Source organism: Marmota monax, unplaced genomic scaffold (genome assembly GCF_021218885.2).
Source record: "Marmota monax isolate L192 unplaced genomic scaffold, Marmota_monax_Labrador192_F-V1.1 WCK01_AAM20220418_F8-fsc00014, whole genome shotgun sequence".
Taxonomy (NCBI): domain Eukaryota; kingdom Metazoa; phylum Chordata; class Mammalia; order Rodentia; family Sciuridae; genus Marmota; species Marmota monax.
Window position 1 is genome coordinate 16,555,577 of NW_026695222.1, and position 19,893 is coordinate 16,575,469.

Below are 19,893 nucleotides of genomic sequence, written 5' to 3' on the forward strand. Positions count from 1 at the left end.
ACTAAGTGCAAAAGGTAAAAATATACTTCTTAGACATTGTTTTTTTTTTTTTTTTTAATTCAGCTTCTATTTTGTTGTGGTGCACCGGGGATTGAACCCAGGGCCTTGGGCATTATAGGCAAGTGATTTATCACTGAGTTGCATCCTTGGTCCCCCAACCCCCCATTTTTGTAAATTAAAAAAAATTTTTTTTTCTTTATGTATTACAAATTGAAGTTGGGCTCTTTACCATTGAGCTACATCCCCAGGATCCTCTCCCCTTTATTTTTATAAATATCAGGGATTGAACTCAGGAGCACTTAACCACTGAGCCACACCCCCAGCCCTTTTTATTTTTTTTTATTTTGCTTAGTTGTTTAGGGCCTTGCTAAATTGCTGATGCTGGGTTGGATCCCGCAGTCCTCCTGCCTCAGCCTCCAAAACTGCTGGGATTACAGGTGGGAACACACTGTCCATCCCAGATTTTTAAAAAATTCTAATCTTTAATTTTTAATTTTTTAAATTCTAATCTTTAATTTTTTTTTCAAACTTCTGGGGTGCTTTACCAATGAGCTATATCCCTAGTTCTTTTTATTTGTTTGTTTATTTATTTATTTTTTGGTACTGGGAAATTGAATTCGGGGGGGACACTCGACTACTGAGCTACATCCCTAGCCCAGTTTGGGTCTCACTGATTTATTAAGCTCCTCACTAAATTACTGAGGCTGGCTTTGAACTCTGGATCCTTCTGCCTCTTGCCCCAAGCCATTGGGATTACAGGCATGAACCACCAGTTTATTTTTTATTTTGAAACAGTGTTTCTCACTAAATTGCTAGTTTGACTTTAAGATCCTCCTTCTCAGCCTCCTAAATTCCTGGGATCATAAGTGTGGGCTTGGCTTTTTTTTTAAAAATAGCATCTCTAAATTGCCCAGGCTGGCCTCAGATTTGAGATCCTCAGCATTCCCAATAGCTATGATTACAGTCCTGTTTACAGCACCCAGTTTTACTTTTTTTTTTTTTTTTTTTTTTGCTGGGGATCAATCCCATGGCCTCATGCATGCTAGGCAAATGCTTTATCACTGAGCTACATCCCTAATGTGGGATTTAAAAAGAAATTGCTGGTGGTGCATGCCTGGGCAATTTAGGAGACTGAGGCAGGAGGAGCTCAAATTCAAAGCCAGTCTCAGCAATTTAGCAAGGCTTTAAGTAATTTAGCAAAACCCTGTCCCTGACTTCAATCCCTGGAATCTCCCCACCCACCAAAAAAAAAGCAACAAAACAAAACAAACAGAAAATTCTACCACCATACAGAGGTGGAGGGAAGATTGATGATGGGATGAGAAAATCAGATTAGTTTCATCTTGTTTTGTTTGATACCAGAGTGAAACTTGAAACAGATGGGTCAGAGTTACAGTGAAGAACTTTTTGACAATTCAACCTCAAGAGTCACTTTTTTTTTTTAACCCATTGGGAATAATTTGCTTATCTTCATTCATTTACTGCCTTTTCCCCTCATGCCTATTATTTTTAATTTTTTTTTTTTTTTTTTTTTTTGGTACTAGAGATTGAACTCAGGGGTGCTTTATAACTAAGCTACTTCCCCAGCCCTTTTTACTTTTTGAGACCGGGTCTCCTTCAGTTGCTCAGCTGCCTCAGCCTCAGTGGCTAGGATTAAGAGAGTCAATCCATTTAAAGAGCACAAGACTGGGCCCTCATGCCTGAATTTTAAAGGAAGGTCCCCAACGGGAGATTGTGTGGTAAACAGAATTAATTCAGAAATCAGGCATATCTGGACTTTATTCTAGGGCCTGTCACTTAGCCCCTGAGCTTCAGCCAAGTTATTTTAAATCTAATATCCTCATTTATGACAATAGTTGTAAATGGCTACTTACTTTATCAGCATTGTGCTCTTTAAATGGATTGACTCTCTTAATCCCCACACCCACTGCTTGAAGAGGGGTAGTATTATGATCACCTTCACCATTTTACAGAGAAGAAACAAATTCATAGAGGTTAAGTAATTTATACAAATTCATGCAGCTAAAATGGGGTGGAGCTGTGAATTCAAGGCCAGGCATTTGACCCCCATTACATTAAATTACATTACCTCTGATGGGGGCTGGGCCTTGCAGCTCACTGAGCATTCGGTTCCACTCTGCCTTTCTTGTTAGGCATCACTTTTTTATATGATCTGTGCGGGCAGGCTGTTAATCAGAATATCACTTGGTATGCCTGAAGTCAGAGATAAAAGGTAGATGTTTTGATGTGGCATTTCAGGGAAACTCAAATGAAGACTACCCTACTGATTGGATTATACTTACATGTCCAGTTTTGATCATTTTCTGGATGGTGTTAAGGAAAGTCTGTCAAACCTCTGACTCTCCCTTTCTCAGGGTCTATATATGTTTGAAACCCTGATGCTCACATAGCTTCAGTTTATTATGTTTCAATATCCTTAATTAAACTGTTAACCATTCCTACTTCTATTTGAGTTGTGTTTGTATTTCCCAGATTCAGCCCGCTGGAATGGGTTGTTTAATAGCTACTTCAACATGTTTTTTTTTTTTTTTTGGTATGTGTTTGATACTAGGAATTGAACCCACAGGCACTTTGAGATTGAGCTACATCCCCAGCTCTTTTCATTACTTTGAGACAGGAACTTGGATTCTTCTGCCTCAGCCTCCCAATTAGTGGGGGCTGTAGACATGTGCCACCATGCCCAGCTCTTGTCTCAGTGTCAGGAGAGGTTGATGTCCTTTGTAACTCTTAAATTTCATGGCAGTTACAGCTTACCATTATTTTTGTTTACTGTCAATTTTTGTTTTCCCCCATTAAACTGGAGGATTCTTGAGGGCAGGAAGTGTATGTTTCTTGGTCTTGACTATTTCCCTAAATAATCACTGAGCAAATGTTTGTTGGCTGTGCCAGCAATTGATTGACTTTAATCATGATAACATTATTTTGTGACATTCTGAGGGGTGCTCCTTGTAGGCAAGACCTTGATAAGCAGTGCTGAGGGAAGGTTTCCTAATTCCTCAGTGCCAGAGACCATGTGATGGGCATGGTGGAGGAGGAGGAATCAGTGGAGGGACACCTGTGTTGAAAGGAGGGCAGGCATGATAAAGGGCACTGTTAGGGTTTCATGGATCTTTGTGTTTTGAATAATTCCTGTTTGTTTTTTTATGTGTAGTAAGTGGTGCTACACTCTGGGCAGACTTTGCCTAAGTTTCATAAATATTTAATTGGCTTTTTCAGGAGAATAAAGGCAGCCCTGTTGATGACTGAAAATGACAAAGCATCCACCTAACAGACGAGGAATCAGCTTTGAAGTGGGAGCCCAGTTGGAAGCCCGGGACCGTTTAAAAAACTGGTACTTTTACCTTTTTTTGGTTGTTAATTGTTAATTAAACCCTTAAGTAAAGGCTTTTTGCCAGCACTGATAGAGAGTGGTAGCCTAGGCTTTTATGTGGTATTTTCATTCTCCTTAACTCTTGGAAGATGGAAGGAGACTTGTATAGAAGGTGAGAATGTCCTTTCTCTTTGTTGTAGTGATTCCTGTGTCAGGGGGGCCATCTTGTGTCACCTTGGTCATATTGGTTCCCCTTTTTGACTGTCTATCTGAAGGAGTTAGGGAAAATGAAGCATGAGTGGCTGCTTGGAAGAGAATAGTTAATAGTGGCAACTCTCTTGTTCTTGGCTGCCTGTCTGGAAGAAGAGAGAAAGATTAGGGACACAAGTGAAGAAAAGCATTTAAATTTGTGTTGTGTGCAGCCCCTCCTGGTTTCTGGGTGTGATGTGACATGGCTGAAATACTGTCACACAGGAGCTCTGTTAGGGTGATTCAGTTCAGAAGCTGAGGAGTTGCCATCCTAACTGTGTTATTGACTTTTGACCACCGGCTGCTATTTACGTTGTACACTGGTGTCATCTGTAAATGTAGGTACTGATAATATTGGCCTCATGGGACTATTATGAGAATCAAATAATAGAATAAATGGGAAAAGGTCTTAAAAATTAAAGTGATTGTTGTGGTTAAGGATATCCTAGAATTTGGTTATTTGTTAGTGCTCAAGGTATGGTTAGAGGTTTCAGATGCAAACCTTTTGAGTTTGTACAAGATAAAGCTTAGCTCTTCTGGGGGAGTTAACTTAAAGACAGATGAACCAGTTCCTAGCTTCTGTCTAGAAAGAGAGGCAGGGAAGTGGCCTGTGCAGAAAACTGTTTCTGCTATTGAAATTAGAGGCACTGAACACTTGGTTATCTTTAGGCTGCTTGCATTATCTATGATTATTTCCTTTTATGGATTTCAGTTTTTTTTTTTTTTTTCTTTTTTTTTTGGTACTAGGGACAGGGTCTCGCTAAGTTGCTTAGGGCCTCGGTAAATTGCTGAGGCTCATTTCGAACTTGCAATCCTCCTACCTTAGCCTCCTGAGTTGCTGAAATTACAGGCATGCACCATCACAGCCAGCTTGGGTTTTAGTAGTTTTTTAAATGCAGTTTTTGGTGGTAGAGAATCAAGAGAAGAAAAAAAAGTCTTATTTGGGAAAAATAAAAATACAGAAAAAATAAAGTACAGCTAATCACAAAATAACCTGTATTTTTTACTCAGACTAAATAAATTTTGGACTGGGAATGGAGCTTAGAGATAGAGCACTTGCCTAGCATTTTCGAGGCCCTGAAATTTTCAATTTTTCAAATTTCAAAAATTCAATCCCCAGTATCTTAAAACAAATCTAAAAAAGCAATAAATGTGAATATTTTTGTTTAATTGGATTTCAAAGCATTTCTGATATCATGGAAAAACATTTTTGTATCTTTCCCAATTTCCATCCTTTGTTCCCAGAGGCAACGGTCATTCTGAAGTTTCTGTTCTAAATTTTTACCATTTTACTATATATGCATCCAAGGGCAAGAGTGCTTACATAGCATGGGTACTGCAAAGAAAAAGCTAGAGCTGTAACGGTATCCACTGATAATGTAATCATTTTGAGTTTTAAAAAAAATTAGACTTTTTGTTTCTTTTCTGTAGTGTTAACTTTTTTAGGGTATTGGGATTGAACCCAGTGGTGCTCTATTACCAAGTTATATCACCAGCCTTTTTTAGTTTTTTTTAAATTTTGAGACAGGGTCTTGCTAAATTGCTTTGGTTGGCCTGGAATTTTTGTTCCTCCTGCCTCAGTCTCCTAAGTAACTGGGATTAGAGGCATTGTAATCCTGATTTGCAGCCATTACTTTTTTCCCTAACCATATTTTTAATATAGAAATGAAGATATCATGGCCAAGTTTTAAGAATAAATAATACACATTTATTTATTTATTGGAAGAGGAGATTAAACCCAGGGGCACTTTACCACTAAGCTATATCCCCAGCAATCCCCCCCCCCCCTTTTTTTTTTTCCCTCCAAAATTTGAGACAGTAGCCAGGTGCAGTGTCGCATGCCTTCATGCCTACAATACCAGCTGCTTGGAGGCTGAGGCAGTAGCCTCAAAGCCAGCTTCAGGAATTTAGAAAGACCCTATCTCTAAATAAAAATATAAAAAAGGGTTGGGAATGTGACTCAGTGGTTAAGTGCCTGTGGGCTCAATTTCTGGTAACAAACAAACAAACAAACAAAAAAAATTAAGACAGGGTCTTGCTAAGTTGCTTAGGGCCTAAGTTGCTGAGGCTAGCCTTGAACTCAGGATTGTCTTGCCTGAGCTTCCTAGTCTGTGGGATTACAGTGCCACTGCACTCGGCTTTGTTTTTTTTATTTTGAGACAGGGTTCCACTTAGATGCAGATGTTGGCCTCAAATTTGTAATTCTCCTACCTTAGCCTCTGCAGTTGCTGGGAACATGGACATGTGTCACCATGTCTGGCTAATAACTAACATTTATTGAATGCTTGTTGTCATGAACTTTCTGGATTGTTCACTTTATCTTCTAGTTAACTGTCCTATGAAGTATGGATACTATTATGAATCTCAGTTTTTAAATATATTTTATATAGTATTTACTTATTTATTACAGTACAGGGAGATTGTCCCAGGACCCCATGCATGGTAGTGAAGAGCTCTACCACTGAGCTACATCCCCACTCCTTTTTTATTTTTATTTTTTTTATACCTTTTTGTTTTTTTTTTTTACAGGGCTGAGGACCGAACCCAGGGCCTTGCGCGTGCTAGGCAAGCGCTCTGCCACTGAGCTAAATCCCCAACCCCATCCTTTTTTTTTATATATTTATTTTTTAATTGTAATTGGACACAATAAATTTATTTTATTATTTTTTAAAATTTTTAATGTGGTGCTACGGATCGAATCCAGGGCCTCACATGTGCTAGGCAAGCACTCTACCACTGAGCCACAACTCCAGCCCCCATCCCCACTCTTTTTTATTTTATTTTATTTCTTTTTTCTTTTTTTTTTTTTTTTGGTACTGGGGATTGAACTCAGTGGCACTTGACCACTGAGCCACATCCCCAGCCCTTTTATTTTATTTTGAGACAGGAGCTTGCTAGGTGGTCTCAAACCTTAGATCCAGTCTTTTGAGTAGCTGGGATCACAGGTGAGAGCCACCACATCTGGCTGTGAATCTATTTTTAATAGTAAGAAAAAAACTGAGAAAGATGAAATCATTTGCTCAGTGTCACACAGTGGTTGGTCTTAATGTTCTTGTCAGTTTTCTTATAATATCCAGACCGTATTCAGATTCTCCTGGTAAAGAATGTCTCTTACAACTTTTTTTTTCCAAACCAGGATCCAAACAAGGTTCACATATTACATGTATTTTTTTGTCTTTTTAGTTGCTTTCATCCATGATTATTCTTTTTTTTTTTTTTTACTATTTAAGTTGTTGATAGACCCTTATTTATTTATTATTTATACGTGGTGCTGAGACTTGAATTCAGTGCCTCACCACATGCCAGGCAAGTGCGCTACTGCTGAGCTCCAGAGCCAGCTCCATGATTATTCTTTTCCCTGCTTCATGGCATTAGTAAATTTTACGGGTTCTGGACAGCTGTTTTGTAGAATGTTCCACATTCCTAGTTGGTTACATTGTTTTATCATGATGGGTTTGTTTGTTTCTTTTTTTGATCCCCAGTCCTTTTTGCTATTATTTATTTATTTGTACTAGGATCAAACCCAGGAGTGCTTAACCACTGAGCCACATCATCCCTAGCCCTTTTTATTTTTCAATTTGAGATAAGGTTTCCCTAAATTGCTTAAGACTTTGCTGAGTTAAAGAGGCTAATCTTGAACTTGAAATCCTGAGCTGCTGGAATTATAATGTGCACCAGGGCTCCTAGTTGTTTCCTGTATTCTCTTATATTTCCTATAAACTGGAAGTGAGGCCTTGACTTCAGAGTAAACTTTTTGGGTTTTTCTGGTGGTGTTGGGGATTGAACTCAGGGCCTTGTGCATGTGAGGCAAGCACTCTACCAACTGAGCTATATCCCCAGCTCTGACTTTCTTTTTTTTTTAAATAGAATGACTCAATAGTAATTCCATGTGTTTCATATTATGTCACATTAGGGGACACGAAACTAGATAGACCCACTGTTCTGTGTATTACTTGGATAAGGTAATGACCACCATCTCTCACCATTATAAAGGTATTTTTTCCTTGTGCAAGTAGAAAATAACCTGAAGGTATGTTTGGTGCATGTTAATATACTGTTACCCCACAATCATCTTCCTAAAGATTTTAATATCATTTGATGATCCTTTCCTTAATAAGTTGTTAAACTGGAGGTGGGAAAATCGTGATTTTTCTCCTGTAATTCTTTTTCTTTGTTTTTGTGCTGGGCATTGAACTTGGTCTCCTGTCTATGTTTCAATAGTTGATGTTCTTTTCTAGGAAGATTCTTCTCAGTGTGAGGTACTGGGTTCGATCCTTAGCACCACATAAAAATAAACAAATAAAATAAAGGCATGCTGTCCATCCACAACTACCAAAAAAAAAAAAAAAAAGAAGAAGAAGAAGAAGAAGACGACACATCTCTTCCTTTCATTTTTGTTCCATACTGGGGATTGAACCCAGGGATAATCTACAAATAAACTACATCCCCAGTTCTTTTTATTTTGTATTTTGAGACAGGGTCTCACTAAGTCTCTGAGGCTGACTTTAAACTTGTGATCATCCATTATCAGCTTCTTAAGACACTGAAATTATGGGTGCATGTCTTTGTTCCTGGCTATTCATTGTTTTTAGTTCTAAAATTATCCCATATTTGGGCAATGGGAAGTTTTATAAATCAGCTCCTTTGTTTTTTTTTTTTTTACATAGTCATGTTCATCCTTGAGAATTATCTTTTCTGGCACTCCTAGAAGCCCCAGGCATATCTTCCACTTTTTATGTCCCTGACCCTAGATTCAGCAAGTTCCCCCAAGAGAGTCTGGTTCCTTTTGTTAGGAAATAGTACTTTTGGCCCTTTGTATCCATGGGTTTCATATCTTTGAATTCAGCCAGTCTTGGTTGAAAGTATCTGGGGAAAAAAAAAAAAAGCATCTGTACTGACCATGTAGAGACTTTTTTCTTGTCTTTATTCCCCAAACAGTACAGTATAAAACTTATTTACATAGCATTTATGTTAGGTTCGTTTTATAAGAAATCTAGAAGATTCAAAGTATAGGAGAGGAGAGGATAATACAGAGGATGTGTGTGTGTGTGTATTATATGCAAATACTATATCATTTTTATATAAGGAACTTGAAAACAGACTTTAGTATGTACGTATTTTGGGATCAGTGGGATCCTGAAATCAATCATCCCTGGATGCCGAGGGATGTATTTAGAAATTAAACTCTGGGCACTGGGTGTCACTTTAAGCCCCTTTCAGTGGATGGAGCTAAGAATCAGATTTTTTGAAAAACTATGAGTTCATTTTAATATCTTCAATTTAAATTTGATATTTTAACATTTGCATACATATATACATATATACAAGATATTTACATACATATATACAAGATATGTATGTTTATATATGTATCTTTAGCTTTATTGAGGTTGCCAGGAATTTATGTATTTTTATTTTTGTCTTTGTCTACTCATTTTTTCTTGGGGGGTAGTGATGTACCAGGAGTTGAACTCAAGGACGCTCAACCACTGAGTCACATCCCCAGCCCTATTTTGTATTTTATTTAGAGATAGGGTCCCACTGAGTGGCTTAGCGTCTCGATTTTGTTGAGGCTGGCTTTGAACTTGCAATCCTCCTGTCTCAGCCTCCCAACCTACTGGGATACAGGCATATGCCACCATGTCCTGCTGCCTTTCTTTACTCTTTTTTTTTTTTTAAGAGAGACAGAGAGAAAATTTTTTAATATTTATTTTTTAGTTCTCAGCGGGCACAACATCTTTGTTTGTATGTGGTGCTGAGGATCAAACCCTGGCCGCATGCATGCCAGGCGAGCACGCTACCGCTTGAGCCATATCCCCAGCCCTCTTTCTTTACTCTTAACACTGAAAATTTTTTCTTTCTTTCTTTCTTTTTTTTTTTTTAGTTGTAGGTGGACACAATACCTTTATTTTATTTATTTATATGTGGTGCTGAGGATCAAACCCAGGGCCTCACACGTGCTAAGTGAGTGCTCTACCTCTAAGCCACAACTCCTGCTCAAATTTTTGTTCTTATTCATGCTTTTACCTATTTTTATATTCTACATTTTTCATGAAATAGTTTCAAAGTTATAATAACAAATTACTAACAAATATACTGAATGAATGTTAAGATTTTTTTCTTTTGGGCCAGGTACAATGGTACATGCCTGTAGTCCCAGCAAATGAGTATGCTGAGGCAGGAAGATCACAAGTTGGAGACTAGCCTCAGCAACTTCATGAGACTCTCATCAACTTAATGAGACGCTGTTTCAAAATAAAAAATTAAAAGGACTGAGGAGCTGGGATTGTAGCTCAGTGGTAGATCGCTTGCGTAACATGTGTAAGGCACTGGGTTTAATTCTTTATTTATGTAAATAAATAAAATCAAGGTCTATCAACAACTAAAAAAAATTAAAAAAATAAAATAAAAAGGACTGGGGATGTGGCTCAGTGGTAAAATTTGCCTTTGGGTTCCATTCCCAGTACCACCCTACCCAAATAAATTGATTTAAAAAGTATCCTTTCTTCCTTCCTTCCTTCAGTTCTGGGTAATGGGGATTGAACCCAGGGATCCTTTACCACTGAACTACATCCCCAGTCCTTTTTATTTTTTATTTTGAGGCAGTCTTCCTTAGTTGCCTAGGTTGGCCTTGAGCTTTTGTTCTTTCTGCCTCAGCCCTCCAGTGTTGCTGGTGTGACAGGCATGCACCGCTATACCCAGCCTATGTATAGTTTCTTGTCTGCAATTCCACTAATAGGATACAAAACAATTTTAACCCCCTAAATAATTCTCTCATGTATACCTTTGCCAACCTGTAATATTTGATTTGATTATTTTGTTTATTCATCAATGTTTCTCCACTAGAGTGCAAGGCCAGTGAGGGATAGTGTGTTAGATTGTTTTCTAAGAAGTAAAACAAATAACCCTATGTATTCCCAGCAACTCTGGACAGTAAAGTAGGAGGATCACAAGTTTGAGGTCTGCTTAAGCAGTGTCCTGAGACCCTTTTTTTGTTTTGTTTTTTAATCTTAAAAAATTTTATTTTTTTATTGTTATGTGGTGCTGAGGATCGAAACCAGTGCCTCACACGGGCCAAGTGAGTGCTCTGCCACTGAACCATGACCACAGCCCAAGACCCTGTCTTAAAATAAATGAAAAAAGGACTGGGGACATAGCTCAGCAGCAGTACACCTGGGTTCAATCCTGGTACCACAAAATTAAAAAAAAAAAAATTAAAGCAATAGAGTAATAATTGGGGAAAATTGATTGGGGGAAATGGGAAGAGGGTTAGAAGAGGATAGGAAAGATTTCAGACTGCCTTCCAAATCCTACCCCATAGAGGATATATAGAGTAGGAAGATAGGAAAAGTCTTAGACTACAGTTCAGTAATGTATATGAAAGGACAAAATTATAACAGTTTAATTTAAATATTTTTCATCCTTTAAAATTTTTTTTCTTTGGGTTGAACTAGGGACTTCGTACAATGCGAGGCAAGCAATGAGCTACATCTCTAGGCTTTTTTATTTTGAGACAAGGTCTAAGTTGCCCAGTTGGCCTTGAACAAATATGCAATCCTTCTGCCTCAACCTACAAACATGTAGTCCCAGATGCTTCAGAGGGTGAGAGGCTTGAGGATTACTTGAGCCCACGATTTAGAGACTGGCCTGGGTGACTTAGGGACACCCTATCTAAAAACAACAACATCAAAAGCCTAAAAAAACAAAACAAAACAAAAACAAAAAAAGGACTGGAATATAGCTCAGTTGGTAGAGTGCTTGGCTCGAACGCACAAGGCCCTGGATTCAGTTCCCAGCACCATAAAAAACAAAACAAAACAAACAAACAAAAAATTTAGAACCAGCAATACTTCATTCCATAAAATAGTCAAAAGTGTTCTGAAGGACAGGTTAAAAGAGTTACTTTTGTAGGCAGAGAAGTTTTGAAGAAAGCAAAAGCAAAAAGCAGATTGGTCATTTCAGCTGATTTCCTTTTAAGGCAGTGCAGGTAGACAGAATAATAGAACAATAACTGGCTAATATTGTTACTTCAGATTACCTGTTCTGTCTGAGTATTATGGCATAAAGAATTTCATTTTCATGTCTGTTGAAATTGAACTATTTGATAAATTTGATAAGAAATCCAATCTTGATTTCTTATTTTCAACTTGGCAAAGTGAAGTTGTGATTCTATTTCAATTTTTAGCCTGGCCTGTTGGGGCCTAATGCAAGAATTAATTCAAAACAGTGGTCCCCTGTAATTTCTGTTTAACATGAGAAAGTTTTGGCAGAGCATATATGGAATTCTCAAGCCAAAGTTTCTGTCAGAAGAGTCCCATCTTCCAAGAAGAGAGATGCCTGTTCTTTCAGTCATTAGCTGGGTCCTGACCCTGGGAAAGTGTGGTAATGGCACTAGGTTCTGATGGATTTGTGGCTGGGTCTGGTTACTAAGCTATAGATGAGAATGTGATAGGTGTATTTTTGAGTCAGGCACAGGTGTGCTATCTGTTTTATTCACTGGGTCTCAGAACCCATAGCCTTGCACATGTTAGGCATGAACTCTAGCGCTAAGTTTTACCCCCAACCCAGAGATTTTTTTTTTCTTTCTTTCAGTGCTGGGGATTGAACCCAGGACCTTGCACTGATCTATACTGATCTACAGAGCTATATCCCAAATAGTAAATGTTTTTACTATTGCAGAATTAGATAGCTATTATATAAAGGACCTACTATTTATTGATAGTTCTATGTCTGACTCTCCATGAATAGCTTTATCTATTAAATCTTCTCAACAAGCTACATGGTTGTTTATTGTTTCCAATTACAAATGAGGGAAGAAACTGAGGTTCACAGAGGTAAAAGTCCCTCATTGCAAATTATAGAGCTGGTGGGTGGTAGAGCTAGGATTTGAACCCCTGTTCATCTGACTCTGATGTCATGTCACCAGACATGCCTCCCATTTCTTGTCCTGATGGTATTTTTTCTGCTGTTCCCTATTTTTTAGATTTGTTGCTAGTTGCAAAAACAAAAACAAAAACAAAACCGAGAACCCAAACATAAAAATGGTTATATTTTTCAAAACCCATGTGACAGAAATACATGGAAAGTGATAGGGCAGTGGTGCAGGACTGTAATCCCAGGGACTTGCCTATAATCCCAGTGCCTGGGGTGGCTGAGGTAAGAGGGTTTCAAGTTCGAGGCCAGCTCCAACAATTTAGCAAGACTCTAACTCAATGTAAAAATTATTATAAAATTTTAAAAAGGGCTGGGGATATAGCTTAGTGGTAGAGTGCTCCTGGGTTCAATTCCCACTACTAAGGGGTGGGTTTCATGGAAAGCAAATGTTGCTTAGAGTGGGTGTGTGGGTCTCTGGATTTATACTTCATATTTATAATAGAACTATATCTTTGAGTTATTTTGTTTGCATTGCTTATACAGAAGCCTAGTTTTTCCTCTCACCTTTATATGCTGCAATACTATATTTCTGTTAAAATAATAATGGCAATGACAGCTAACACACCTCAAGATTTGCTGTGTCAGATATGATGTTAATTGCTTTACATTGGCTGTCTCATTTAATCTCTGACAGAAATACTCACTTGAGGTGAGGGTTGTTACTCAATGCTAGAGCACATAGAATGCTTCAGACACTGGGTTCAGTTCTCAGCACACACATACACACATACATACACACACAAAAAAAAAAAAAGAAAAGAAAAGGATGTTAAGCATAGTGGCACACACCTGTACACACCTGTAATCCCAGTGATTTAGGAGACTGAGGCAGGAGGATTCTAAGTTTGAATCCAGCCTTAGTAATTTAGTCAGACCCTCAACAACTTAGCAAAACCCTGTCTCAAAACAAAAAATAAAAAGGACTATGGACATGGTTCAGTGGTAAAGCAACCTAGGTTCAATCCCAAGTACCAAAAAATAAAAATTAAAAATAAAATATTTAGGGTGTGGAGATGTAGCTCCATGGTAGAGTGGGCATGAGTTGGGTTCATTTCCAGCACTGCAAACAAGCCAAACAGATTTATATTTTCTGTAGAGGTTGTTAGTTCACCAGGCAGTTTTTCTCATGTCATCTCATCAAGCAGGCTGTGGAATATGGATAAGGATCCATGTTCTAAATTTGGAGCTTCCTCTTGTGGGTAAGCTTTCATGTCCATTCCCTTCTGAGTAGTGTGGGTAATCCTGCCTGCCCTGCTCATGTCCAGAGTTGTATGTATGAAATGCTAACACATGACAGGCTGCAGTTTCCCAGTAAAGATTCTTCATGGATAGAATATAAACTGCTTGCCCCGCCTGTGCCTTCCGCCTTCTTTTTGTCATCTGTCAGGAGCACACCATCTGTCCTAAGCTGTAGGCTGGCCTTGCATGTGCTTACTATGAATACAGTGAAAAACTCCTTCTGTCTATTGCTTTCCTGGTCCTTTGGTACATTTCCATTTATGTTGATCATAGTTTCCATCCATTTCATGTACAAAGGGTTTAAAAATCTGAGTTTTGGATCTTTATTTATTTATTTTTTTTGGGGTACCAGGGATTGAACTCAGGGGCACTCAACCACTGAGCCACATCCCCAGCCCAATTTTTGTATATTATTAGAGACAGAGTCTCACTGAGTTACTTAGTGCCTCACTGATGCTAAGTCTGGCTTTGAACTTGTGATCCTCCTGTCTCAGCCTCCCCAGACACTGCGCCTGGCCTAAAAAAAAACTTTTTTAGCTCTCTGTTTTGCTTTGTTTCTTTTTTCCTTCCTCCCTCTTTTGTTTCCTGTTGAATCCAGGGTGCTCTACCACTTAGATTCCCTGATCCTTTGTTTTTTTGGTACCAGGGATTGAACCCAGGGTTGTTTGACCACTGAGCCACATCCCCAGCCATTTTTTTTATTTTTTATTTTTTAGTTGTTGACAGACCTTTATTTTATTCATTTATTTATATGCGGTGCTGAGAATTGAGCCCAGTGCCTCAGATATGCAGGGCAAGTGCTCTACCACTGAGCCACAACCCTAGCCTCATCCCCAGCCATTTTTTAAAAAATTTTTTTAGAGAGAGAGAGAGAGAGAGAGAGAGAGAGAGAATTTTTAATATTTATTTTAGTTTTTGGTGGACACAACATCTTTGTTGTATGTGGTGCTGAGGATCGAACCTGGGCTGCCGCATGCCAGGCGAGCGCGCTACCTCTTGAGCCACATCCCCAGCCCGCCCCAGCCATTTTTAAAGATATTTTCTTTAGAGACAGGGTCTCTTTGAGTTGCTTAGGGTCTTGCTAAATTGCTGAGGCTGACTTTGAACTCAGGATCCTCCTGCTTTAGCCTATGGGATTTTATGGGATTACAGGCTCATGCCACTGTGCCCTGCCTACCCTTTTCATTTTGAGACTGATTTTCACTGAGTTGTGCAGGCTGTTCTCAAAATTCCAATCCTCCTGTCTCGACTTCCTTAGTAGTCTTTAGTCTCAGCCTTGATAGTAGTCTTCCTCACTTCCTTCTTTTCTTTCTTTTTATATGGCTTTTATAGTTATGCATAGTATCTGGGTTCATCACGACAAACTCATACTTTTTTTTTTTTTTAAAGTAATCTTTCTTTTCTGAGTTTTCCACTAACAAGAATTGGAATGTCTGCTGTGAGTCAGGCATTCCATTGAGTACCATGGAATGAAGAAAAATTACAAAAGTCCTTCAGAAAGTTTGGAGATGATTAGGGTATTTGGTTTTGGCTGTAGCATTTATGGCCAATGGTTCTTTTTTAAAAATTTTTTCTAAAGTTATAGATGGTCACAATATTTTGTTTATTTAGATTATTTATTTATTTATTTTTAAATGTGGTGTTGGGGATTGAACCTAGTGCCTCAGGCATGCTCAGCAAGCACTATACTACTGAGCCACAAACAATCCCAGCCCTGGCCAAGGGTTTTTTGTTTGTTTGTTTGTTTGTTTGTTTGTTTGTTTGTTTTTGGTACTGGCCTTATGCATCTTGTGAGGTAAGCACTCTACCAACTGAGCTATATCCCCAGCCCTGGCCAAGGGTTCTTAATTGTATGTTTTCATTGCTTCTGTCTTTGCAAATGATTCACCTTTATTGAGTGATTTACTTTGTACCAGGCCAGGCTTTTCATGGAACACCTCACAACACTATAAATTGGGTAGTTCTATTATTCCCATTTTATATATGAGGAAACAGTAATTAAGTAAGTTTCCTAAAGTTACACAGCCTAGTAAGTGGTGAATTTGGGATTTAATTAATAATTTTTTTTGATACTTGATATTGAACCCAGGTGCTCTTTACTTTGAGTTACATCCCCAGTCCTTTTTTTTTTTTTTTTTTTTTTGAGACAGGGTCTTGCTAAGTTTAGCCAACACTGGTCGTGAACTTTCTTTCTTTTTTTTTTTGTATTTGTAGATGGACAGCATGCCTTTATTTTATTTGTTTATTTTTATGTGGTGCTAGCAAACAAGCGTTCTGCCGTGGAGCTATAGCCCCTGGCCAGTGAAATTTCAATCCTCTTTCCTCTTGTCCCAGTCTCCCAAGCTGCTGGAATTATAGGCATGTGCCACTATGCCTGGCTAAATTTGGAATTTAAATACAGGTGGTCTGGTTTCTAAGCATGCTAGGTTTTGTTTTTTTCTTTTATCTTTTTTCTCTGTTCTGTTTATTTTGGTTCTGGCAATTGAACCCTGGCCTTTGCACATGCTAAACTCAGCTGCTGAGCTATACCATCAGCCCTTTATTTTATTTTGAGACAGGGTCTCCCTAAATTGCCCAGGCTGGCCTCTAATTTACCATCCTCCTGTCTCAACTTCCCAAATACCTGAGATTACAGGCGTGTGCCATCAAATCCTGTTCAGTGTCTGGCCTTGATACCATGCTGAGTCTTGCATCTAGAATAGAAAATAAAGTTCCTGAAATTAATTATATCATGAGGGGGTATTTACTCTGTATGAAGTAAGCATAAAAACCCCTGGGGGAGAACAGTTAATTTCATGTGTGGGAATTTCAGAATGTTTCACAAATATGACTTTTGTAGCCAAGTTACTCATTTGTTGCTAGATGAGATTAGATTGGGGGTTTGAGGAAGACCACAGATATAAAGTGCCAATGTAATCACATCTTATCTAAAGTACTTATTATATATGTGATTTATCATGTGATATTCATGTTGGTCATCTGGCTGAGGAGTGTTTATTAGTTTCTTCTCTGTAAAGTTACTTCTTGTCCTGCTTCCCACACATTTTGGAAATCACCATATGTGGCCCACACTATAAAGTGGAATGTTTTGATCCATCTTCAGGGAGGATATTTATATATATTATTTGAACAGGAGATTTTCTCCTCCACTTCCATATGTATGTATATGTATTTATTTTTGTTTTTAAAATTTCTCTTCTGGTTGTTTTTAATTTAAAAATTTTCCCCATTAATTTATTTATATTAATATGTACTCAGATATTTGTTTTATGCTTTGGTTTATATTCTAGTATTACTTTATTTTGTTGCTCATATTGTTCCTTTGGAAGATCTTTCAGTTGGCTTCTATGACTTTTTGTTGTTGTTGATACTAGGGATTGAACCCAAGGGCACTCTACCACTGTGCTATATCCCCAGCTCTTTATTTTGAGACAGAATCTTATGAAATTTCCAAAACTGACTTCAAACTGATCCTCTTGTCTCAGCCTCCTTAATAGCAGGTATTATATGCCTGCACCTCCATGTCTGGCTTGTCTCAGCCTTTTTAAATTTAATTATTTAATTTATTTTGGTACTGGAGATTGAACCCAAGGTTGCTATACTTTTGAACTATATTATATTTCCAGTCCTTTTTATTTTTTATTTTGAGACAGGGTCTTCCTACATTGCTGAGGCTGGCCTGAAATTTGTAATCTTTTTTGCCTTAGCTTCCCTAGTCACCGGGATTTCAGATGTGTGCCACTGCACTTGGCTCCTATCCCTTTTATTTTGAAACAGGGTTTGGTTAAGTTGCCCAGGCTGGCCTCATATTTATGATCCTCCTGCCTCAGCCTCTTAAGTAATTGGGATTGCAGATATTCACCACTAGCCCTGGCCTTGCTTTCCTTTTTGAGACAGTGTCTTGCTAGGTTGGCCAGGCTGGCCTCAAACTTCTGATCCTCCTGCCTTAGTCTCTCAGATTGCTGGATTATAGGCATGTATTACATTTGGATTTTATTTTAAAAAGACTTTATTGAACCTAGTGTGGTGTCATACACCTACAATCCCATTGATTTTTGACGCCTGAGGAAGCAGGAAGATCCGAAGTCAACCTGAGAAAGTTAATGAGACTCTGTCTCAAAATAATAAATTATCCCTGGATTCAAGCTCTAGTACCAAAAAACAAAACAAAACAAAAAATGCTTTATTGATATATAATTTATCATAAAATATAAAAATCTTAAAGAGCAAAGCTTTATGGATAAACTTTTACACATGTGTACCCCTCTGTAACCATCACCCAAATGAAGATATAGTTAATTTTGGACACCTCAGAAGGCCTTTTATTTTTTACCCACTTTTGCCAGCCCCCTCCTCTATAGAGGGAAGCAATGTTTGCATTTAAAGTGATCCCCCACAGGGCTGGGGTTGTGGCTCAGCGGTAGAGCCCTTGCCTAGTTCGAGGCCCTGGGTTCCATCCTCAGCACCACATAAAAATAAACAAAATAAGGATTTGTACCCAACTACAACTAATATATATATAAAGTGATCCCCCACAGCATGTTGATTTTTTTCTCCCCCTGGCACATTCAGCTTCCTGGGGTCAAGAGCTGGGAATGTGGAGAGTCTGATATAACCAGAAGTTAAAGGTAGTCATGATGGAGGGGGAGAGGAGCCAATGTATTCAAGAAAGTGAGAATAGGGAATGAGGAAATTTCTGGGTGAGGATGAGAGCTGGAGGCGGCAGAAGGAGTAATGTCAGCAAAAGTATTCAGGATTTGAAAGAACATGGTGTGTTCAAAGGATGCAGAACAGGCAGAACAGAGCTGGGAAGTTGAAAGGAGGGATTTAAGTCAGGAGATAGATCCCTGATCGGAATAGGAAAGTGGTAGCATTCTTTTAGTCACTGAGTATTTACTGAGTGGTTCTGTATCAATCTCTTTGTCTGGAACTAATAGAGGGGCTTAGGGGTCATCTGTACTCACTGACTGTTGCTGGTGAAAAGAAACTGGGAGGAAAGATGAATTCAAGACCAATCTTGAGTTAGAAGCATGAGGTCTTGATTAATGGAAGTGGTAAAGAAAGAGTTAAAGCATTGAAAACAGCAGTTTTCCTGCAGCTTAATAGTCAACTCTTTGTTTTTCACTAAATATATCTTCTATCTCTATCCTCTCTCCACCAAAGGCTGGTGATAGCTTAGAATGTTACTTTTGTGCATAGAAATTATTGGCTTCTGATGTGTGTTCCAAGGCTGGAATAGAGGCACAGTCTGATTATTGAAGCAAAATAAATGCTGTATGTTTGTAGAAAGTCTATTTATATAAAAAAGAATGTGTAGGAGCCTGAGTCTCCAACCTCTGGGATGTAAGAGCTTGAGTCTCCAACCTCTGGGTGAATAGTTAGGCAAATTGTGGGCTAGACATCAGGTAGACTATTAAGTAGCAGGATATAAGACACCTCTGTGATGTGTGTCACTGTAAGAATATTTAAATGTGAAGTCAAATTAAGAGCAGAAAGCTTTTCCCGGTATAAAGTAAAGGTAGATTTGGATACTGATTTTGGTTATTCCTCTTCTTGGACACTTTCCCTCCCTCCCCCTCTTTCTCTCTCTCTCTCTCTCTCTCTCTCTCTCTCTCTCTCTCTCCCTTTTCTTTCTGGTACTAGAGATTGAACTCAGGGACACTTTACCACCTTCCCACTTTCCCACCCCCTTTTATTTTTTTAGATAGGGTTTAAGTTGCTAAGGTTTGCCTCCCAAGTCTCAGATTACAGGTAGAGCCCTGTAATCTGGCTAGTTGTGGGTGCGCTCTCTCTTTTTAAATATTTTTTTTTTTAGTTATAGATGGACAGAATACCTTTATTTATTTAATTTATTTTTATGTGGTGTGAGGATCAAACCAGTGCCTCACATGTGCTAGGTGAGCACTGTACTGCTGAGCCACAACCCCAGCCCTAGTTGCTCTGTTTGAGTCTTCATTTTTACAAATGTAAATTGGGGGCAGTGATAATAATCCCTCATAAATCTCGTAGGATGGTAGCAAGGATCAAAAGAAATACTTAAAAAAAATTTTTTTGTAGTTGTAAATGGACAGAATGCCTTTATTTCATTTGTTTATTATTATTATTATTATCATCATTTTATTTATTTTTTTAATGTGGTG

General features: G+C 38.3%; 1 protein-coding gene across 2 annotated transcripts in view; it reads left to right on the forward strand.

Moving 5' to 3' along the window:
* The window catches only part of Phf20 (PHD finger protein 20), a 127,836-nt gene that overhangs the window by 21,139 nt on the left and 86,804 nt on the right, over nt 1–19,893 (forward strand). For both annotated transcript variants that reach the window (XM_046432940.2, XM_046432942.2), the window contains exon 2: nt 3,238–3,352. In XM_046432940.2, the coding sequence (XP_046288896.1) occupies nt 3,270–3,352 (83 nt within the window). In that variant the 5' untranslated portion in view covers nt 3,238–3,269. The remainder of the gene's footprint in view (nt 1–3,237; nt 3,353–19,893) is intronic.